Raw genomic sequence first — 24,161 nt, 5'->3', positions numbered from 1 at the left:
TTGGGCGTCCTCCTCTTCCTTTATGTATTTGGCTCTATCTGCTGTTGACACCGCGTTACAAGTTTTGATTCCTATTTGTTTCTCTCCATCCCATGGCCTTTTCCCGCAGAGGTGTCTTCTAGCACGGGTGTATGAGCCTGTGTAATCAGTGTTGCAATGGGGGCAATGAAATTTAGTGGTTCCACCCCCTCTCCCTGTTTCAGCCCTGTGAACATATTTCCACAATGGAGTTTGGTCTTGTTTAGTTTTTTGACCCTCATGTTCACCCTCCTCCACATCCTCCTCACTGGGGTTTTCACCCATTTGACTTCCTCCGGCTTCTTCATCCACCTCTTCAGTTTCAGGCCCCCTCCGTTTCCTACTCTCCACCACCATAATAACCAGAAAGGGGACCAGGAAGAGGAAAATGCCAATAAAAATCCCCAGGTCCATCGTGTTTGATGTTTGTAGGGTTTGAGTCTTGAATCTGCAAATTAATTTAGTTTATTGGGATTAATTCATTTAATTTATTAATTTAATTTAAATTAATGATCTTTAAACTCAAACAGGTAAATTAAACTAACCAAATTAACTACCTAACCAGCTAAACTAACTAAATGATTAAGTTACTTACCTCTGCAAGCTTGCTCCTCGCTCCTTGGCACTTGCTCCTCGCTCCTCAGCTCTGGCTCCTTGCTCCTTGCTCCTTGCTCTTGCTCAGCTCTCAATCTCAAGCTCAATGAAGTTGAAATGATTTTTTTTTGGCCCATTGGGCTTATAAACAAAAAAAATTATTTAAATTTTTTTAATTTTTCGGGTCCGGCGGAATTTTTTTCCGCCGAACCGCTCCCGGCCGGTTAAAAATCGCTCCCAGAGCGTTTTTTAATGCCCGGGAGCGATCGCTCCCGGGCATTAAAAAGCGCTCCGGGAGCTCGGGAGCGATCGCTCCCTGAAACGCTCCCTATCAGAGCAGGGAGCGTAAATTTTTTTAAGGGAGCGCGCTCCCGAAAATCGCTCCCGTCCGGGAGCGATTTTGGGAGCGCGCTCCCGACCCGCTCCCGCCCGGAGCGCGCTTCGGGAGCGGGTTCGAAGGGGGGGGGGGGGCGCTCCCCCGCAACACTGTCTGTACCTCTTCCAATAGAATTGCATTTGCTTCAGGACTTCCTCGACCAATGCCTCTTCTTGGTGGCATCTTCGCTGCAAACAACCCTTTCTTCTGCTCTAATACCAAAAATTGATGTAGCACGGAAGCGGGTGCACAAAGACCCTAAAATCACCTCACGGATCCCCTTTTAAACTAAACCCAACTGTTTTCCTTTTACACTGAAATACACTGAAACCCGCAAAACATTGATTTTTACCTTTTTGTATTGGCGCGCTTACCGTACACAAAAGTCAATGCGCTGATGGCCGTCGATCTGGAATCGTGAGATCTGACGGTTGTCAAAGGTTTCGCGTGGTTCAATATATCAGGGTTTGACCGCCCGATATATGGTTTCGTTCTATTTCGCCTTGCTACGTGGCACCTCCTCAATGGAATCGGGGCCGAACCACTTAAAACCGCTTACGGCTTTCAACGCGCCCGATAACCATCCACTGTAGCGGGTTTGTCCAGTGATCCAACGATCGCGATTGAACGCGATCCAACGGCTGCGATTAAATCGCACAATCGCAAGTCACAAAGTCCAACTGCCAGACACCTTGCGCTTCAATATGTCGATGCGATGACCCTTTGCGGACCCGATAAGCTATCAACCCTGCTCTATAACTTTTCGGATCTGATTATATCACAATGTTGGAAATCAGCGTTTCAACAAGCCGTTCCTCTCCACTTAAGTGATGCGATTGGGTTCCACGGACCCGATAACTTTCAAAACCTCCGTCTATAAAATTTGAAGTTCGGATTCTAAATCCGAAGGCGTTTTGCGACGATTTCTAGTGTATTTTGGGTTTTCCGCTTGCGGAAACAAAACGATGTATTTAACTCATTGTTTCCTCTTTTAACTCAACGTTTATCTATTGTAAAGCATGGAAAGTAGAGCAAGCATCAATATCAACTAAATACAAAGAAAACTATCATTCGAGGACATTCATGGGCTGCATATATATAATTATGCACACAACATCAATTCATTCATAATAAAATTACTGATTCTCGACCTTGGGCCTGATTACACAAAATAAAGACCTCTGTCTCAAAAATACAATCCACACTATCTTGCTCTCACTCTATTAAATCCACTCCTCAATCCTCCCTCGTTTCATTACATTTTTTCTCCTTTTTGTAAGTTAGATACCACTCTAATTGTATCTAACAAATCAATCCCTATTTTTAATAAATCTAATAGCAAATCTTCTAATTCCTAGCTCTATCTCACACTCATGCTAACGACTCATCCTTTAGTCTAAAATAAGACATTTTCTAACTTATTACAATAATGAAATACAACTCATTTCTTGAGAGATCAAACCCTCTCAGTAAAACTGCCTTTTGACCCATCAGGTCAATGAATTTCAACTTTGTTTAGCCACAACATGTGAACAAGCTTTCACATTGCTGGCTAAGTCCGGATGCTCCTGCATCAAAACCCTTGATCAATTCCTCTTATATGCTCTTCAATAGTTCAGCAGAGAGAGAGAGAGAGTACATATACATAAATATGAGATTTTATGACAACAACAGTAAGTCCATCATTCTGTTAATGATGACTAATCTAAGATGCAATCCTGAATTGCCATGACAGTCTTCAATCAATGATAGAACTGTAGCATGTCCCTTGACAGTGAAGAGCTGTTGATCTGATGAGGGCACCTGTGGCTGTATTAATCTTCCTTCATAATCTCTGACCAATAGAGCAACTCTAAGAGACCCATGCTATGATGCTATGGCCTATGGCCTAGCACATAACAACACAAAAGTAACTGTCTTTATAATCATCAGTGCTTCAGAATGTTCGCATCCAATTATTTGAAGCCAACCCTATATGGTCTGAGATAAGTCTGAGTGTAGACTCCTTCATCACACAAGTTTACCTTATGACTGTGACTTCTACTTGCAAGCATTCTCATACTTGGAACAACCTTTATCATAGTACTAACATCTACAACAGTGAGCTGTCACCTACAACTATGCTGTGACTTAGCAACCCTTCTAGCTGTGGATGAGAGACAGTTCATGGGTCTTCCATAAGCTTGCGGCCAGACCTCCTCATTGCTGTTAAGGTTTCTCTTTTCTATGATGGCTTCACCTTGGCCAGCGTTTAGGGCACTTTCAAGACAACAGATAGGAGCCTCTTCTTAGGTCTCCTTGATAGTGGCTAGAGGCTTCCTTTTAGTGCGGATTAAGACCTCCCCTTTATTGCATGTACGTGCCTCCTGTTGCAGCATATATGACTACGTCCTAGGGCACCATAGAGACCTCTTGAGATTGCGGTTTAGAGCCTCATACATCAGCAGATCTGTGCTCTCCATAAGTGCATATTAGATCATACATTGATTGCGTTTAAGAGCCCTTTCTTGACAACTTTTAAGGCCTGTCTTCCATAGAGTTAGGTCTCCTCTATACAGTCATTCAACTGCGTTTAGAGGGCTGCATTAGTCCTCCTATTTTCTGTGGCTAGGGCATAACAAGACCCTCCTTCCTCTGTGTCTAGATGACTTCTCCTAGGACAACGCTTAGGGCATTTAAGGACAGCGTCTTAGGGTCTCTTATAGACCTGCGTTCAGCCTCTCCTAGTTGTGTTTTTGTGACTGCATTTGACTGTAAATTAGGGCAGTATAGACACTCCTAGAAGACCCTTTCTCCTCCACGTCTAGGGCTGCTCCCTGACTGTAATTAGGGCTCTCCATGGCAGCGTATAAGAAGCTGTGTATAGGACTCCTCCATGACAACGTTAGGGTCTAGGGCATCTCTTCTAGGGTAGCGTATAGCCTTTACTTCCATGGCTGTGATTTGATCTTCATTAGGACATCGTATTAGACTAGGGCACTCCCTCTAGATCTCTCTTTCATAAAACCCAAAACAAAATGAAGAGAGAGATCACAAGAGTGTGAGTGAGTCCAAATGACTCGAGGGCCTCTTCTATTTATACTAAAACATTGAGCACATGAGGGGTTTATTTGGTTGGTGGCCGACCTTGACAAATTGTCCCATAACACAAATAAATTCATATCTCCATGAATACTTATCGGAATCGGATAATATTTAGATTAATCCTACACCTCTCGATGAGAGGGATCCAAGAAAAAATATCAGTTGCCATTAATAAGATGACCCACATGGAGTTTGGCCCTAGTTGCCAATTTTAACACTCTCTCTCAACTAGGGAGAACTCCATTCGCTGATCCATCTGTCTGACTGTACTATCTCTGCCACTAGTGCCTTGCACTGCTTTGCTGAACCATGAAGAAGAAGAATTGATCGAGAATGTCTCATACCATTCTCTACTGACCCGAAGTCAGTTTTATTGATCCCAGATCAATATCACAAGAGAGTGTCTCAAACCACTCATACTGATCCCAAATTAGTTTCATTGATCCCAGATCAATGGAGGTCATCCTAGCATAGGGAGTACGATAGATACAACGATGCGTCCATCGATAGTACTACTAATGGTCCCTAACCCCATTTCCCTACTCATTGATCAGATGAGAGGTACTTCCCATGAGTCCCAGACTGCATGGCTAAGATGCCTTGACAGGAGAACTAATCATCTTGGCTCACAGGAGAACGAATCATCCTGTCCCAAAGTCATCTCCGGGTATCACAGGGGAAGGCTGAGCTATTCACCCTGTACACAGTGCACCATTAGGGGAGGGTGAGTCGCCCTATGGTCGTGTGTTGCTCCAGTAAGTACCCCAAGCCCCCCAGAGCTCCTAGAGCTCAATGCATGCAACATGCAAGACCCTTATACGAAGGTCTCTCAACGACTCCAAGTCGTTCAGGAAAGTCACAGATTTGACCTTTCCCCAGGGCTTTGACAAAATGTCTGCGACTTGTACATCAGTCTCAATGCGATGGAGCCTCCTCGCTCACCAACTTACCATATCCCAGATAAGGTAGTATCTGATGTCTACCTGTTGGAGCAATCATCGAATACGGGATTCCTCAACTATCAAATCCCCCCTGGTTGTCACAGAGGATCACAGTGGTATTCATCATGTGTACAAACAACTCACTGAAGAGCTTCCACAACTAGGCAGCTTCATACGAGATCATACTCGTGGCTTTGTATTCGGTCTTGGCGGTGCTTCTAGCAACCGACTTCTGTTTCCTGCTCATCCATGATATTGAAGCAGAACCAAAAAAGAACCAACACTGAGAAGTGCTCTAGTGATCCTCCACACTGCCAGCCCAGTCAACTTTCGAATAATCATGCAGCTTCATATTTCCGGCAGTGTATCTCAATCCATGAGAGATTGTGCCCCATAATTAGACCTCCGGTGCTATAGATGAGATCTGTCAACTGACATGGTCCTCAATGGACCATCCTGCAACTTGATACAAATTGCCAACCCTGAACTTAAAGATAAAAGCATCTTTGAAAATTCCAGACACGTACCTTTCCATTGATGAATGCCACCCTGTAACCTTTGACTTCCATTGCTGAAATGGACACTAGGTTCTTCTTGCGATCAGGTACATAAAAGAGATTTCGTAAATGAATCGAGTTACCCTCATTCAATTGAGGGGTAACACCCTTTCCGGGATGAATCCCACGAATGTTTCCATCTCTACCAAATGAGAGAGAGAGCACCCTTCTATCCGATGGAGTTCCTTGAAGCACTACAATCAATAAGCCAGATTCCCAAAGAATCTGAAGGAGAGGGCCAATACAAGATAACACTTCTTTATCTTATCAGAAACAACATTTGATTCTTCATACCTGGGGTTCCTTGCTTTCTCTGAAGAGTCGACCATTTCCTTGATGCCCTGCATTACCTGTCATTCCTTTGATCATTGAAGATGTCCCTGGAATGATTGTTATCATCATCAAGTGATGCGTCCCTGCCATTCAGAAACTCCTTCGCATAATGGCCGAACAAGTCATTTGCCTGTCTTTCCACCCTTAGATCCGGACTTCCCAATGAAGTGATCTTTAGGTAGGCCATTATAAGCTTCCACTGCGCTATTCTGATAATGTTCTCTGCTTCAATTTCACCCTTGGTGAATTTGAAGAGGGATGAGGAATCCATTGATCCTTTTGTCCTTTCCCAACTGTCTTCGGTGATTGTTCTTTCACTCTTGCTTGGGCACTGTCTTCACCTCAGCTCTGATACCATGTTAAATTTAGGTATGTTCTATGCTTAAAGCAATTTATTTCAATTTTCACAGTTAGCTCAATATCTTTTCCAGATTAGCAATCACATCAACATTAAAGTAAACTGCAGATAGAACATAAACATAAATTACAGAAGACAAGCCAAGACAAGAGGACACAAGATGTGGCGCTAGCTAGGGACAAACCCCAATGCGGGGAAACCCTTGATCAATTCTTCTTATATGTTCTTCAATAGTTCAACAGAGAGAGAGAGAGAGTACATATACATAAATTTGAGATTTTATGACAACAATAGTAAGTCCATCATTTTGTTAATGATGACTAATCTATAAGATGCAATCCTGAATTGCCATGACAGTCTTCAATCAATGATAGAACTGTAGCATGTCCCTTGATAGTGAAGCGCTGCTGATCTGATGAGGGCACCTGTGGCTGTATTAATCTTCCTTCATAATCTCTGACTAATAGAGCAGCTCTAAGAGACCCATGCTACGATGCTATGGCCTATGGCCTAGCACATAGCAACACAAAAGTAACTGCCTTTGTAATCATTAATGCTTCAGAATGTTCGCATCCAATTATTTGAAGCCAGCCCTACATGGTCTGAGATAAGTCTGAGTGGAGACTCCTTCATCACACAAGTTTACCTTATGACTGTGACTTCCACTTGCAAGCATTCTCATACCTGGAACAACTTTTATCATAGTACTAACATCTACAGTAGTGAGCTGTCACCTACAGCTATGCCGTGACTTAGCAACCCTTCTAGCTGTGGATGAGAGACAGTTCATGGGTCTTCCATAAGCCTGCGGCCAAACCTCCTCATTGCTGTTAAGGTTTCTCTTTTCTACGATGGCTTCACCTTGGCTAGCGTTAAGGGCACTTTCGGGACAACGGATAGGAGCCTCTTCTTAGGTCTCCTTGATAGTGGCTAGATGCTCTCTTTTAGTGCGGATGAAGGCCTCCCCTTTATTGCATGTACGTGCCTCCTGTTGCAGCATATATGACTACGTCCTAGGGCACCAGAGAGACCTCTTGAGACTGCGGTTTAGAGCCTCATACATTAGCGGATCTGTGCTCTCCAGATGCTCTCTTTTAGTGCGGATGAAGGCCTCCCCTTTATTGCATGTACGTGCCTCCTGTTGCAGCATATATGACTACGTCCTAGGGCACCAGAGAGACCTCTTGAGACTGCGGTTTAGAGCCTCATACATTAGCGGATCTGTGCTCTCCATAAGTGCATATTAGATCATACAATGACTGCGTTTAAGAGCCCTTTCTTGACAACTTTTAAGGCCTGTCTTCCATAGACTTAGGTCTCCTCTATACAGTCATTCAACTGCGTTTAGAGGGCTGCATTAGTCCTCCTATTTTCTGCGGCTAGGGCATAACGAGACCCTCCTTCTTCTGTGTCTAGATGACTTCTCCTAGGATAGCGCTTAGGGCATGTAAGGACAACGTCTTAAGGTCTCTTATAGACTTGCGTTCAGCCTCTCCTCGCTGTGTTTCCGTGACTGCATTTGACTGTAAATTAGGGCAGCGTAGACACTCCTAGAAGACCCTTTCTCCTCCATGTCTAGGGTTGCTCCCTGACTGTAATTAGGGCTCTCCATGGCAGCGTATAAGAAGTTGTGTATAGGACTCCTCCATGACAGCGTTAGGGTCTAGGGCATCTCTTCTATGGCAACGTATAGCCTTTACTTCCATGGTTGTGATTTGATCTTCATTAGGACAATGTATTAGACTAGGGCACTCCCTCTAGATCTCTCTTTCATAAAACCCAAAACAAAATGAAGAGAGAGATCACAAGAGTGTGAGTGAGTCCAAATGACTTGAGGACCTCTTCTGTTTATACTAAAACGTTGAGCACATGAGGGGTTTATTTGGTTGGTGGCCGACCTTGACGAATTGTCCCATAACACAAATAAATTCATATCTCCATGAATACTTATTGTTATCGGATGATCTTTAGATCAATCCTACACCTCTCGATGAGAGGGATCCAAGAAAAATATCAATTGCCATTAATAAGATGACCCACATGGAGTTTGGCCCTAGTTGCCAATTTTAACACCAAGTGACCCTCAAGCCTCCTCTTATACTTTTCTCGTTGACAAATCAACGACCGAGATTAAGTCCCTAATCAACGACTAAGATTAGATCTGGCTTGATTCATGACTTTTGGACCATTCTAACTCAGTTTTGTATTAATTCACATTAATATTTTATTTTCCCCAAGTATAAACTTAGAGAATCCATTAAAAATATTAATTATTTTAATATCTCCCAAACTGGTTAGATTTTGCCCAAACCATTCTGGGTTTTGGAGATCTCATGTGCTTTTGCTTCTCCAACAATTTTCAAGGCTAGAGCACATCCGATGCTACCCCAAATCAACACTCCCTCTTAGCAAGGACTGTGCTCTAGTAATACTCCTCACTGAGTATCACCCTGATCATCCGACATCGGTCCCTGTGCTGATGCTAGGCTTGCTGCCCAACATCCTCTGCACTGCTGCATCATGTACTGCTACCCATGGCCCTGCCATTGCCATTGTTGCATCTGTACGACAGCACGAGATATCGCAAGCCCTAGCTCAAGGATCATTCTTCTCCCTAGGTTCCCTTTGGTTAGTGTCTTCATTTGGATCATTGCATTTAAACTCCAAAAGAAAATTATTCCTTTGATTCTATTCTCCTCCCAAACTTGGTCAAGCCCATCTATTGATGATCAACCCCACACCCTTGACCTAGTTTGGGTCCACTTGGGTTCTTTGTGGTCCCACAACTTTGTAACTCACATTCCGCAAGGGTCGCATAGAAGCCATTTCTCCTTCAAGATTCTTAGGTTTAGGATACATCTTGTTAAAATTTATTCACCAACCCTAGGTCTAAGTATCCCCATAACCCTTCTTAAAGAGCTAATCACCTTGCTTTCAAAGCAAGCAAGCCAATTGTTTTGAGCCTCTCTTGTGAATAGGCCTTGGGAATCACTCTCTATCCATTCATTGATCCATCCTTCCTAGCGATTCCCTTTATACCGAGTCTCTTCCCATTGGTGAAAGCCCTTAAAGAGCAGGGAGCCTTAGCTGAGGTGACAGTGGGCTATCGCTCCATTGTTGCCCCTTGACCTAGTAGTTGTTCTATAGGACCCCCTCTAGGATCCTTGCTAGTTTGAGCGGTAACATGTCCGAAATCAAATAATGAACCAATAACATTTGCTAGTGTTAGTTTTTGTTTGAGGTAGCAACAGATAGGTGTTCTAGTCCCTATGGTGTCTAAGATGGTAACGAACACAAGATCTTCAAAACCCAGAAAAGGTTTCGCGAGAAAAGACTTGGAGACACCTCAATTAATTTAATTAGCCAATAATTAAAAATTTCTTAAGTCTAACTTAGGAAAATTGGTTAATTAAAGTGAATTAATTGAGGGAGTTCGATTGTGCTCTAGAGACTTCCGAAAAAGCTAGTTGACAGAGTCAAGATGATCTTAGTGTGAAAATTCCAATACAAAATCCTATTGCAACAACCAGAAATTATTCTCCTAATTGTTAATTTAATTTAATTGTTGTTTGCTACCGCAAATACTGAATAAATCAAACTGCAATCTACACATAAAACTGCGGAAGAATAAACTTGGAAGAAATACTATCACACACACATAAAAATAACATAGTAATTTTTGGACAAAAGTCCTCGGAAAAACCCAACTTGTGAAAACCGGTGCAACAACTGAGGGTTTTATTATTAAGCAGCTATGAAATAATCTGAGTACAACCTGGATGCTGAATACTAGCAATCCTGCAGAGAAAATATTGGCAAAAATCTGGCAAGGAATTTTCCTCACCCCACAGGGAAATATGGGCTTTGACCACAACTCCAAGTGAGTCGTCCAAATTGCCTCTACGTAGCTACTACGTCACCCTAGTGCAGTCCCGTCTGCACTCAGTTTGAATCAACCTCTCCTCAAGCTGTCTAGTTTGCTGCTGTCTGGGAAAATGTCTCGCCTGGCCTCTGGAACCTCTGTCCAACGTCTGGCACTGAAACTTGTCTTTCCCCAACAGAATCGAAACTGCCTCTAGAGGCTCTGCGCTACCCCATTGTTAGCCTCTCTGTGGCTCTTTTGTCTCTCTGCAAATGCACTCACCAGTTCTAGAATTCTTCCTCCGGCTTCACTATCTCTACCCCTCTCTCACTGCTTCGATCTCTGACTCTCTCTTAGGGAATTGACTGTTGCTACTCTAGAAATCGATCTACTCAGAAATTGAACCTCTCAAGTGTCCTTTCCATCACCACATCAACCTCCTCTTATAATCCTTTGTTGGAACACCAACGACCAAGATTAAAACTTAATCAATGGCTAGGATCATCTCTGGATTGATCTGTGTGAGTTTCTAGATCATTCATGCCTTGACTTAATTAATACCTATTAATTAACCATATTCTCTAAGTTTAGACTTAGGAAATATTTAAAAACTGGTTAATAATCTAATTAAGTCATTTCTAGACAGAATTTCCAGAAACGATTTCTGGGTTTTGGAGATCTCATGTATTCTAGCCTCTCAACAAAATTTCAAGGTTAGAACACATCCGATGCTACAAAAACTAACACTCCCTCTTAGCAAGGAATGCGTTCTAGTGCTATTGCACACTTTGTGGCAGCACCCTGTCTCTGCATCATCTCTTGTCACGTTGCTGGTGTCTGGCCATACTGCCCACCAACCACTGCGCAACTCTGATATACACTACATCTGTGCTGCTGCTGACACTGCCATACTGTTGCCAACGCTGCATCTGCATTGCAACTCCCTCTCATCTGTTGCTGCTGCAACTTCAAAGCATCCAAAATATTGAATCAACTGTGATAAGTATAATGCATTTGTCACCTGAGTCTCTGACGACAGCTAGTATCTGCACTGTCATTGAAGAATCTGTGCTGCCGCTGACTCTGCACTGTGCCAACTGCACTACGCTCCCCAGCATTTGACTGCTGCTAGTCTCTGCAATTGTCACTCTGGGATTTGATTGCTTAGTCTCTGCAACTGTCACTTTGGCATTTGACTGCTAGTCTCTGCAACTGTCACTCTAGCATTTGACTGCTACTAGTCTCTGCAACTGTCACTTTGGCATTTGACTGCATCAACTATCACTGATCCATCCTGCTACTAAATATTGTGGGCCCTCGTAGCAAGGTATTGACCAATGAGGTGGACTCCTCAAGCATTCTATCCATCTGTAGCGCTCTAGGGCTACAACACTAGGTCACCCCACCTCACTCCTGGAGGTATATCAACAAACATGGCGAACTCTTCGTCCAGCCTGGAGGATAGCCTATCGATCTCTACTGAAGCATCCTGCTGGTCCTGCTTCTCCTCCTTGTCCTTCCTCAGAGGACATTGGGTACTGTAGTGACCAAGCTCACCACATTTGAAGCACTTGACCTTTGACAAGTCCTTCTTCTTCTTTCTCTGCTCCCCTTGTCCTTGACTGGGACCCTTAGATGTGAGGGCCACATTCTCCTCCTCCTTCACCTGCTTTGATCCACTGCTGCTACCACTGATGGAGCTCTTCAATAGAGCTCGCCTCAACTGCTCCTGCTGCAAATTTTCCCACATCCTGTCCCACCTTGGCAAGGTATCTTTGCCCAAGATACTTTGGATGAATACCTGCCACTCCTTTAAGACACTGTTGAGTGCCAATCACACTAGCTCTGTGTGAAAATTTCTAACCCAAAATTCTACTGTAGCAATTGATTTATTTCACTTACTTATTCTCCATAATAAGTTATTTACGAAATCCCTTCAACAAACATTAAAATAAATTCTACTGCAGCTATCACATAATTACATAGAGAAAAATACACGCACAAGAACTAATCACATCAACACAGTTGTTTTTGGACAATTGTCCCCAAAAAAACCCAATGTGGGAAAACTGGTGCAGCAAATGAGGGTTTTATTATTCTTCAACAGCAATTTCTTTACAAAGAATGATTTTACAAAGAAACCGAGAGAAAACACCTGAGACTTTCCCTTGGAAACTTTCTGACACATTGGAGACCCTTCTCCCACTTCAACGTCACCTCTGCGTCACTCTGATTGCTTCTGCGTCCCATTGCGTTAGCCTGTGTGAGAGCTGCATCTCCCCTGCACTGCGTCTCCCTCTGCGCTGTCTTTCATTACCTCTGCATCACCTCCTCCTCAGTCACTGACCACTGTTGATGCCCTCCTCTTCCTCCACCCTTCAACTCTCCCTCTCCTTCTCTTTGAGAATCTAATTTCCTTGGGATACTGAGTATCTGCCAGTGTGTCTCCAAATGATCCTCAAGTCTTCTCTTATACTTTTCTTGTTGATGAATTAACGATCGAGATTAAGTCTCTAATCAATGGCTAAGATTAAAACAGACTTGATCCTCATCTCTTAGAAGCTTCTCACCCTTATCTTTATTAATACCCATTAATATTTTTGTTTTCCTAAGTTTAGACTTAGGAACCTATTAAAAATATTAATTATTTTAATAACTCCTCATCTGGGTGGAATTTCTCCAAACGATTTCTGGGTCTTGGAGATCTCATGTGCCTTAGCCTCTTCACCAAATTTCAAGGCTAGAGCACATCCGATGCTACCCAAATCAACACTCCGTGGGTTTAGGTGTTGCCTCAACAACTGCAAGATGGTCCCGTATTTCCTGAATCCTAGTGAGGAAGGGGTCTATGCCTTCCCCATTCTGCATCCTCACACACCTCAGCATCTCCTCTAGGCTATCTTCCGCTGCTCGTAAGTACCCTAGTATAACATGGAGAGGGCATCCCACATCTCTTTGGCAGTATCTTTGCTAGCTATGTGTGGAACAACATGATCCCAGACTCCATCTAGGATCAATCATTTCGCCCAGGCCATCTCCTTTCTGTATTCCTTCAACGGATCTGCATCCTGGGGAACTGCTACCACTACATCAATATATGTTTTCAGGCCAAACTCATCTAGAAGGAAGGACATCCTTGCCTTCCAGATGACGTAGTTGGAAGCCCCATCCAACCTGTCCTAATCACGAAGCCCAACAATGGCCATCTCAACAAAATGTCGAAAATCTCCTCTTTCCTTCTGCTCAGCTACTGCTCTATTATTCGCACTCCCTTCTGGAGTGAGAAGATCTGCTCACAACAATTGTTGATCTGCAAGGAAAAATCGAACTTCTTGAGACTAGAAGTTCCCTGAGGAAAATTTTCCTTTTTTGTGTGCTCTTCTTCCTTCCACTCGACGCTGGCTCTGCTCTAGCGATCTACTGCAAAAACCACTGCGTCCAGCTAGAGATCTGCCCAACGAAAAATCTGAGCTGCTCCCTCTGCCTCTGGAATCACTCGATTTGGAAAGATCAAATTTTTTTGCCCTTCACTCAGAAAATCGAACCTCCACAAGTAATTTGGCCTCCTGGAAGAATGACTGCGCTGCCCTTGGGAATTTCAGCCTGCTACCCACAATGAGCAATGAAACTCCTTCTCTCTTCACCTCTGAGCTGCCCAGTTGATCATCAACTGTGCTTTGATTTCATGTGAAAATTCCAATACGGAATCTTATTGCAACAACTGGAAATTATTCTCCTAATTGTTAATTTAATTTAACAATTTATTTGCTGTTTGCTATGACAAATATTGAATAAATCACATTGCAATCTACACAAATAAAATTGCGGAAGAATAAACGTGGGAAGAAATACTATCGCACAAATAAAAATAACATACTTATTTTTGGACAAAAGTCCCCAGAAAAACTCAGCTTGGGAAAACCGGTGCAGCAGCTGAGGGTTTTATTATTAAGCAATAGTGAAATAATCTGAGTACAATCTAGATGCTGAATACTGGCAATCCTGCAGAGAAAATACTAGCAAAAATCTGGTAAGGAATTTTCCTCACCCCATAGGCAAATCCGGGCTTTGACCACAACTCCAAGTGAGCGGTCCAAACTACCTTTGCGCAACTACTGCATCACCCTAGCATAGTCCCTTCTGCACTCAGTATGAATCAACCTCTCCTTAAGTCGTCTAGTCTGCTGCTGTTTGGGAAAATGTCTCTCCTGGTCTCCGGAACCTCTGTCTAGCTTTTGGCATTGAAACTCGTCTTTCCCCATCAATCGAAATTGCCTCTAGAGGCTACTGCACTGCCCCAACGCCAGCGTCTCTGCAAATGCACTCATTGGATTTGGAATTCTTCCTCCGACTTCACTGTCTCCCCCCTCTCACTACTTTGATCTCTGACTCTTTCTTCGGCAACTGGCAACTGCTACTCTGGAAACCGATCTGCTCAGAAATCAAACCTCTCAAGTGTCCTCTCAATCACCACATCGAGCTCCTCTTATAATCCTCTGTTGGAGCACCAACGGCTAAGATTAAAACTTAATCAATGGCTAGGATCATCCTTGGATCAGTTCGTGTGAGTTTCTAGATCATTCACGCCTTGACTTAATTAATACTGATTAATTAACCATATTCCCTAAGTTCAGACTTAGGAAATAATAAAATATTTAAAAATTGGTTAATAATCTAATTAAGTCTTTGCTAGGTGGAATTTCCATAAACGATTTCTGGGTTTTGGAGATCTCGTGTATTCTAGCCTCTGCACAAAATTTCAAGGCTAGAACACATCCGATGCTACAAAAACTAACACTTAGCCATCGATTGAGGTGTGATCGTGGCCGTTGAGACTCCAACGAGAGATTATAAGAGCAGGTTGAAGGGTTTGGAGAAGACATAGTTTATTCACATAACAGTTTGACTATCCAGCTGTAGTGATTCAAAAATCAAACCTCTCAAGTGTCCTCTCAATCACCACATCGAGCTCCTCTTATAATCCTCTGTTGGAGCACCAACGGCCAAGATTAAAACTTAATCAATGGCTAGGATCATCCTTGGATCAGTTCGTGTGAGTTTCTAGATCATTCACTCCTTGACTTAATTAATACTGATTAATTAACCATATTCCCTAAGTTCAGACTTAGGAAATAATAAAATATTTAAAAATTGGTTAATAATCTAATTAAGTCTTTGCTAGGTGGAATTTCCATAAACGATTTCTGGGTTTTGGAGATCTCGTGTATTCTAGCCTCTGCACAAAATTTCAAGGCTAGAACACATCCGATGCTACAAAAACTAACACTTAGCCATCGGTTGAGGTGTGATCGTGGCCGTTGAGACTCCAACGAGAGATTATAAGAGCAGGTTGAAGGGTTTGGAGAAGACATAGTTTATTCACATAACAGTTTGACTATCCAGTTGTAGTGATTCAACAAGGGCATAGTTGAAGCTAGGGAAACATCGGTAGCAGGGGTTCAACAAAGATTTGGGAGCAGGATTCTGGAGGAGATTTCCTCAGTATTTTCCACTGTTCGGGAGACAGAAAGAGGAGGCCGAATTGTTTGTAGAGGAGGTCGTATTCAACCAGTGCGAGTAACTAATTGATATTGTGAGTGGCAGAGGAGCTCATTTAGTGAGCTAGAGGCTGGATCTATCATCCGGAGGTAGAGTGAGTGGGCCTAGACCAGTCCAAGAGGCACGACGACTTGTTGGGAGGTGATTCCAGATGCTGAATGAATTTCCAAGAGCAACAATGCGCATTTCCCAGAGGCAGTGCGAACAACCTGGAGGAGTGTGAGTTGCTTGGAAAGGGCCAGATCGAGTAGCAGAGGGAGACAATTAGTCTCCAAATTATATTATCAGTGGAGATAAATATTTGCTGGAGGTTTTCTAGTGAAAGGCGACCAGTTGTAATTTCTCTTAAATTGCTGAATAATATTAAAACCCTCATCTGCTGCATTGAGTTTCCCTTTGGGGTTTTTCCAGGGACATTTGTCCAAAAATAACGGTGTCATATTTTTCTATGCGTGCATTATTTCTCAGCTCCTTATTTTATCTTCCGCAAGGTATTTTAATAGTGAAGATTGCAATTGTGAATCATTCACTATTTTCCGTAAAATTAATTTATAGAAGACAAACAAATTGCACAAGTTAGGAGAATAATGTCCAATAATTGCAGTCGTGGAAATTTCACAGCCAGAAAATATATAACTAGGAAGTTTCTAAAAAAATATTTTACCACATTTATCAAATTACTGGGGAGAAATTACCATAATTAGGGAAAATGGAGCCATTTTTGATGAAAACAAAGGTATTACTAGTTGGAAATGATGCTTTGGACATGAGGAAGTGGTTCACTTGCATTGGAAATGCTTGTACATGTAGAAATGAGATTTCACTTTGTGCATGCAGCACAATGACTGTCTATTCTCAATCAACAAAGGAGTGAAGCTTTAAAATCATTCTGATACCATATTAGAAAGAAAGAGTATGTTCACACAGGTTGAACACATTTAAGACAAATGTGCACACACAGATAAGGACTGGGACTCTAGGATTTTTGTGGTTAGAACCCTCAAGGAGGGAAATAGTGTACAACACTTTGGCATATGATGAATGCTTAAATAATCTACAAGAACATTTCTCAGTTTGATCATCGATCACCCTCCATGCTCTTTAATAGAGGTCATTGACTAATCTGGTATTAAGCCATGGATCAAGTGTTGTGAATATTGATGAGATGTTGAACCATCAGATCACTCGTGTAGGACATGATTGTGATTGTTGAATTGATAAAATACAAAAGCCTATAAAAAAATATACTAAAAGCACACTTTAATTTAGAAACACATCAGACTAAGTTGTACTTAAACTAACTCCTAGTGTTGAAATATTGTAACAATGAACATCTTGGTTAATGGTTAACCAATCCCAACTTGGAGGAAAATATATGTAGAGTGTGGTTGCATGAGATCAGTATGATTCTAGTATATTTAGAACTTTAGGGCAAATTTTAAAATATGGAAATCTATTACCTACATTTACATTTGTAACTCAAGTCTGCACTGACATATTTGTGTTTTTCTGTTTTCATGCAGTAATGACTTGCATGTTGAAAGAGTGTAGAGTTGAATTAATGTTTCAGTTCAACATACTTGCCAAGAACGATGAGCAAGTCCTCTTCTTCGAGTCATAATCTTCTACCAATGCATGTACCTCCCTGAGTCCTTGTTCAGTGGCATGTGGAAAATGTGTGGACCCTTCTGTAATTTTTTGGTCCACTGGGGTGTCTACTACCATGAATCTCTTAAACATTGTTCTGGATTTGGGTAAAAACTATCATCCATAGATTGTTGTGGTAGCATTGCTGGTACCTGGGTTGCCTGCTACAGTGACCATCTTTTGCATATTCAGCACTTTATGACCTAAGCTTTGCTGGTACCTGGGTTTCACACTATGGTCACCATATTTTGCCTATTTAGTATTTTATGTGTAAACATGTTATCATAAATGTCATGGATCATCATATATATGTACATTTTATCATTTTTCTAAAACTTTGAAGTGCCCCTATAGTAAAAATTTGTGCAAAAAGTAACTACTGCTGTGTGGACATCAGTATATCTTGTACTGTGTTTTTTCTTTTTAATTATCATTTCTCTTTGTTGATTGATATTATTCCTCTGTGATGTTGGACAGGTGGTGCATCTGTATAAAAGGATTTGGATTGAGGCAGCCACTTATCCCCACTTTACTCTTATTGGCCAGAGTCTTGGCTCAGTTTTACTCGCATGGGAAGCTCTTAACAAGTTCACACCTATTTTGTATTTTGATACAAGTGGTTATGCCTTCACATACCCTGTTGCACGTTTGTTTGGCTGCAAGGTTGCTTGTTACACACATTATCCAACAATCAGTTCAGATATGCTTTCTCGTGTTCTGAGCCGCAATTCAATGTATAATAATGTTAATGCCATTGCAAGCAGGCAAGTTTATTATTTTTCTTGATTTTTTATAATTTGATTTTCTAATCTTGTTTGAGAGACTCGATGATGTTTCCCCATTTATTTCTTCTTTTTTCTCAAAGAGACCTTTTGGTTGTCAGTAGACATTTGTTGAATGGAGAGCATATGATTTGTTGATCATGATTGAGTAGAAAAATAACAGGTTCTGCTGATCATATTGGGAGCAAAGTCAATGGCAAATTAACCTATCTATATCATATTGAAGTTGTAACTGATGATTTTTTTTTTTGAAATAAAAGTAAAAACTTGAGACCACAACAAAAAGGATAAGCTTAAGCACATAATGGGCATCATTAAACATTATATTAGAGATCCCTTATATCTAACGTGTTATATGGTTATTTTGTTCCAATTTGTAGGGAGATAACATAGAGACCATTTTGTGCAATTATACACCATGATGGAAAATGCTCTTGTCAATCTAATAGGAGCAGAGGTAGAGCAACACAATTGAGCAAAACATCAAGGCACAAATGAGATGCCAATACTTGCATTGAGAATACCATTGTGTTCTGAGTCTGGGTGGTAGTAGAGTACATGTAAGAAGAGGTCCCTTAATTAGGAAAGATAACCTTTTTCCGGTGGTAGTAGTAATACATGGAATAAGAGTTCATTTAATTAGGAAGGATAACTTTGTATAAGAATGCCTGGCAGTCTCTTGATGCACAATTGTGTTGCATGTAATTAGTTACATCTTTACATACCCCATACAACTAGTTACACCTAGGAATTTTATATCTACTTTATTGCTTGTCTAATTATACAGATATGATACAAAATTTAAGTACATTAAGTTTAAACTTGGAGGCTATAAATTGGTTTCTCATCTTTTCCTCCTTGCCCAGGAAAAATATCTCCAATTGTTGTTGAAGATAAACACATTGTTCAAATGTAGTTGGAAAATCCAATCTGCTTGAGAAGGTGGATTTCCATTTGGACAGTGAAAATTAAGAAAATATGCTATTATTTGCTTCCTTCTCGCGGTTTTTCTTCTCGTATTAAACAACATATCATATGAGAGTTGAGATTGTATTCCATAATTGTTTGATATGTGATAGATCATATAGTTTGATATTATTTAAAATTTTGACATAAAACATCCCTTTGAATATTAATAAAACAATACGCACATTTCTTTTATACCAAAATAACATGGGCTGCACGAACAGTTGCTTCATGCACTATCAAGGTCCAAAACTTTGAACTCAAAATTGGGTTGGCCTTTTGTAAAAACATTGTGTTATCTCTTAGGTTCTCATTTAGTGTAAAAGTCCCAAAGCAAAGATTTTGAGACCCCAAGGGTGCCTTCAGACAATCTATCCTCTGTCACTTCAATAGCCTGTCTTGCTCTTTTTTGTTAGTTTTCATAGCATCGGGTGGTGTTCTAGTCTCGATAGTTGTCAGAGAGGCTAAGAAACACTAGGACTCCATAACCCAAAAAGGTTTCAAGAAAATATTTCTAGAAATGCCTTAATTACGCTAATTAATCCGTAATTAATTTTTTCCTAAGTCTAACTTAGGGAAAATGACTAATTAACAACAATTAATTGAGGAAGGTGAGGTTTCTCTTGAAACTTACACGGATCGATTAGGAAATAATCTCAGTCATTGATTAAGTTTTAATCTTGTCCGTTGGAGTCCCAACTAGAGGTTATAAGAAGTAGATGGGTAGATGGAGGAACACACTTGAGATTGATTTCCTTGGGTAGTTCGAATTTCTAGAAAGTAGCAGCATTTTGTCGGAAGAGTTCGAGCCAAAGAGGGGACGCAGAGACAGAGAGGGGCAAAAACAATGAGTCCAGAGGAAGTTTTCAAGTTCCGGAGGGTCAAAAAGAGGAGGCTGAAAATATTCTCCAGGAGGGTGTGCAGAGGCAGCCTAGAGCCTCAAGTGAGCCGTTCGATTTAGCTGAAGGGGAGGTCATTTTAGTCTCTAGAGGCAAGGAAGATTTTCTAGAAGGCTGAGGAAGCATTTTCCCAGCCAGTAGCATGCATGACGACTAGATTGCTCACTAATTCAGGCAGAGTGTTTGGCAGGCAGTGCAAAGGTGACACAGACTAGTTTGGACAACTAGCTTTTCAGCAATAAGACAGTGCTGGGATTGCTCGGAGAGAGGGTAAAATCCCTCGGTATATTTTTGCCAGTGTTTCTCTTAGGTAGATTTGCCAGTTTGGCGACATTTATTGTACTCAAAATTTTCTCACTACTGTTTAATAATAAAAACCTTCAACTGCTGCACCGATTTTCCTACATTGGGTTTTTCTGGGGACTTTTGTCCAAAAACAACGGTGTTATATTTTTGTGTGTGTGTGTGTGTTAGTATTTTCTCAGTTTCCAGTTTATTTCCCGCAATATTTATTTTGGTGAAAATTGTAGTTGTGAATTATTTGTTGTTTGCCATAGAAAATAAACTGCTAATTAATTTACAGTTAGAAGAATAATTTCCAGTGGCTGCAATAATTGAAAATTTCACATTTTTAGGCTAGATATGCTCTGATTTAGGGGGGAATCCTTAAGGTAATCCAAGCTTAAGACATTCTAGACAAAAGAGGGAGCAAAGGAGCTTAGAAACATAAAACAAAACTAAAATATGGAAATTTTATATTTTTTTATGTTGGTTGAATGAGAAGATCATTGCCTTGTCTTTATTTTTGGGCTATGGAGTCAAGTTGGCTTATTTAGAGGGCTACTATTGAAAATTTAGGAGCATGCCACAACAGCCCTAAACTTGGTAAGCAAACTTCACAGATTTAAAGAAGGAAAGGGTCTTTATGGGTGATACTCTTTCAAGACAACTGAAGGGTGGCTTTCCCTATTGATTCAAATTTCAAACTAATGCAGTAACTCCCAAAACATCTAACACATACAGTTCATATCTTCATAAAAAAGGAAACAAAGAAGTTAAGGGACTCTTTTAATGTAGCAAGACTGCTCCTCTATGGCTCCTTGAGTTGACTTTGTCAATCCACAAATCTGCAGTGTTTGTCACTAGTAGGCTCCAAGAACATCCGCCACACATTCATCAAATATGGATAACCATTCCACAGGCTTAAACAATAAGAAGGGTAATTTCCAAGAACTTTTAGCACTTTCAACCCACACTTACAAATGGAGAGAGCAAACCCTTATATAGGTTTGACCTCAACTCCTTGTGCAATAAACAATTAATCATTTTCCATTAATTATCCAAGGAATAATAATAAAATATTTCATTTCCAACCTCCTGAACAAGCTTTTTACTCGAAGTAGAAGTGAGTTGTTGCGATTCACTTTTCTCTGTTAGAAAAAATAATAAAATTATGATCCTCCACAAAGAAAACAATATTGTAATGTTCTCATTTTTAACTAACTCCGTTGTCATCCTCCACAAGGAGAACAATATAGTAATGTTCTCACCTCTAGCTAACTCCACGAGACAACTTCAACAAGAATAAAATTAGTAGTTAATTAGGTAGAACCTTCTAAAATAGCAGCCAAGAAGGTAACAACCTCATCAATGTGTTTAATGTCCAAAATATCCACAAATCAAAACTCAAGGGGATAGATCCATTAATTCGTGCAAGAGGAAATGGCTGCACTAGAAAGAGTGGTTCGTTGTTATGATGTCATTCCAAATATGCTATATGGCATCCTTGAATTTCCAAAACGACTCCGTAATACATCCCTTTATGCATGTTATTACCTATGTGAAGCAAGGCATTGAACAAGAGGATGCACCCATTAAAATATGAGTATTTGTACCGATGTCATCTTATAGGTTCATAGGCAAGACATTTATTGAATGTGGCCCCATCTAATACATTGACCAAGACATAAAGAAGTTGACCTATATGCAAGCATTGGTTATGAAAAACGGTTCCTCCAATCAACTCGTTTTGGCCATGGATTTATATATATCCTTATGTATGCTTCTCCCTTATTAAGCAAAACATTTATCTAGTGACCATGAGGGAGCACATCCACTGGTTAATTCGCTTCATGAACAAAGTATTTGACTTATTCAAGTCAAAAAGGGGCCTTCAATTAATGATAGGTTTTGATGACATCACTTTGAGCTGTATGGCATCCTCCTCTTATAGTTCACGAGTACAATGTCATATACCATATAAACTAAGTAGTTGCATGAGGTAAAGAAGGTGACATCCGCTTTTTGTGGATTTATAGCAATGATGCATGAAGTGGGGATATTTTTCGGAAGTGAAGCATCGGAAGCGTCATTTGCCAAAAATCTAGGAAGCGAAGCATCTCGGAAGTGTCTTAGACTCTTATATATATATTGTTTTTTTACATTTATATTAAAAAAATCCAAAATACCAAATTAGTTGTAGAAGATATGAAAACATGCATATTTGTACATAAATCAAGATAGATATGGCATCCATTGAACATCAATGATTAATTATTCGAGCATCAACCATCTAGAATCTCGATTCTTCTCCTCTTGTCTAGCCTTTGCCTCTACCTCGAATGTCTAGGGATAATAGTCAACATTGCTCAATTTTGATCAAACCCCAATCCAGACCTTCAAATATGGCGGAAAAAGCTTAACATGCTTGATCAATGATTTTGATTTGATTGAAAGGTAATTTTTTGCTAAGCCCATGACAAAGGAGTTCAACAATTAAGACCACCAACACTAGGGTACATGTAGGGCTCGATACTCTTGATTAAATGCTAATCACATACTCTCATACATGATATAATCTAATGAAATGCCACAATCCCATTGATCCTGAATTCCTGGAAACTGTTAAGTCTGCTGAATTTTGAATAGGATATGAAATTCTATTTTCTCTATATGAAGTCCGAGGAGGCTGAAACCACTCTCAAACATCTTGAGTCATTTCATGGTAATTTAAAAAATTTAAGTAAAAGGATGAAGATGAAAGATTAAGGAGAATGTCACTTTTACTTTAGGAATTTAACATTACCATGAGAGAGCATCTAGGATGCATCCAAGGAGCATCGAGGGATCTCCTTGGGATTGTTCGGGAAGCCCCAACACAACTTAAGTCAAAGAAAAAATTTGAAAAAAATTTAGAAACCCGCAGAACTGGTCATCTCCCTTCGGATCCACTCGCGATCCGCACGGATTCGTGCTTGAACCTCCGCAGATACGCGACAAATCCTTTTTCGGATCCGCAGATTAGGCTCGCGCGGTTCCAAATTTCTAGGAATTGCCTCAAAATGGTGGATTTGTATATTCGATTTTTGGATCCGTGGTTCTGTCGGAGGATCACCCAAGGATCCGTACAAGACGCTGTTCCGGCCTTGGATCCTTGGGGAGGCGGGGAGGGAGGATTGTGCAACACTATTTTATATGCCATGATATCATTGTCTAGACTCTAGATCATTGTCACACAAACTTGGAGCTTAGTGCACACTAGCTTGTCTCATCTTTTTTGGTCGCTATGGAGAGCATTAATGAGCAAATTTGTCTTGGGGAGGATATTTTGATTTGATGTTTATCTCTCTTAGATGATGAATGGTGATTCTATGATGATTTTGTGCTAATTTATTGTAAGTATCTTCTTCCATCCTGTGCTTGTTGTAGAATTATGCTTTTAATGAACTTTCACCAAAGTGTTATTGAATCTTTAATGGATTTAACATTTCCTTCAAAAGATTGTCATCATGTTTCTCTTAAGGAACTTAAGTGTAGCTTCCTCCCATTTTATCTCCTAAGAAGATAGGAGGACACTAGGGTTTATGGGGTTAAGAAACCTACATGTAACTTTCTTTCTGTCTTTGAAATTGTTTCCATCAATTCTCTTCCATAGATATTTAGCCCTAGATTCCATTAACAGATGATTGAGAAAGGTGCTAGTCCATTCTCTTGTGTTAATCCTATAAAATAATAAAAATAAAACCTTATTTTTTTTCTTTTTAATGTTTTCTATTGTAATTTAGGGTTATGTTACGACAAAGTCTATTTTATTCAACTTAGACCTTGTTGTCGCCTTGCTTACACACCTAAGTTGATGTGGGAAAAATCCTCAACCCCACTAGGTGTGGCCTTGGTGGCAAAGCT

At 40.7% G+C, this 24,161-nt stretch overlaps 1 protein-coding gene across 1 annotated transcript in view; it reads left to right on the top strand.

Moving 5' to 3' along the window:
• LEW3 (UDP-Glycosyltransferase superfamily protein) overlaps positions 1-24,161 on the top strand; it is a 167,230-nt gene that overhangs the window by 13,708 nt on the left and 129,361 nt on the right. The window contains exon 2 of the mRNA XM_089419204.1: positions 17,807-18,093. Coding sequence (XP_089275330.1) covers positions 17,807-18,093 — 287 coding nt within the window. The remainder of the gene's footprint in view (positions 1-17,806; positions 18,094-24,161) is intronic.

Source organism: Pinus tabuliformis, chromosome 4_1 (assembly GCF_031772625.1).
Source record: "Pinus tabuliformis cultivar Carrire ecotype Pingquan chromosome 4_1, CPIR1, whole genome shotgun sequence".
Taxonomy (NCBI): domain Eukaryota; kingdom Viridiplantae; phylum Streptophyta; class Pinopsida; order Pinales; family Pinaceae; genus Pinus; species Pinus tabuliformis.
Note: the sequence above shows the minus strand (reverse complement) of the source record. Positions and strands in the feature narration are given on the sequence as shown.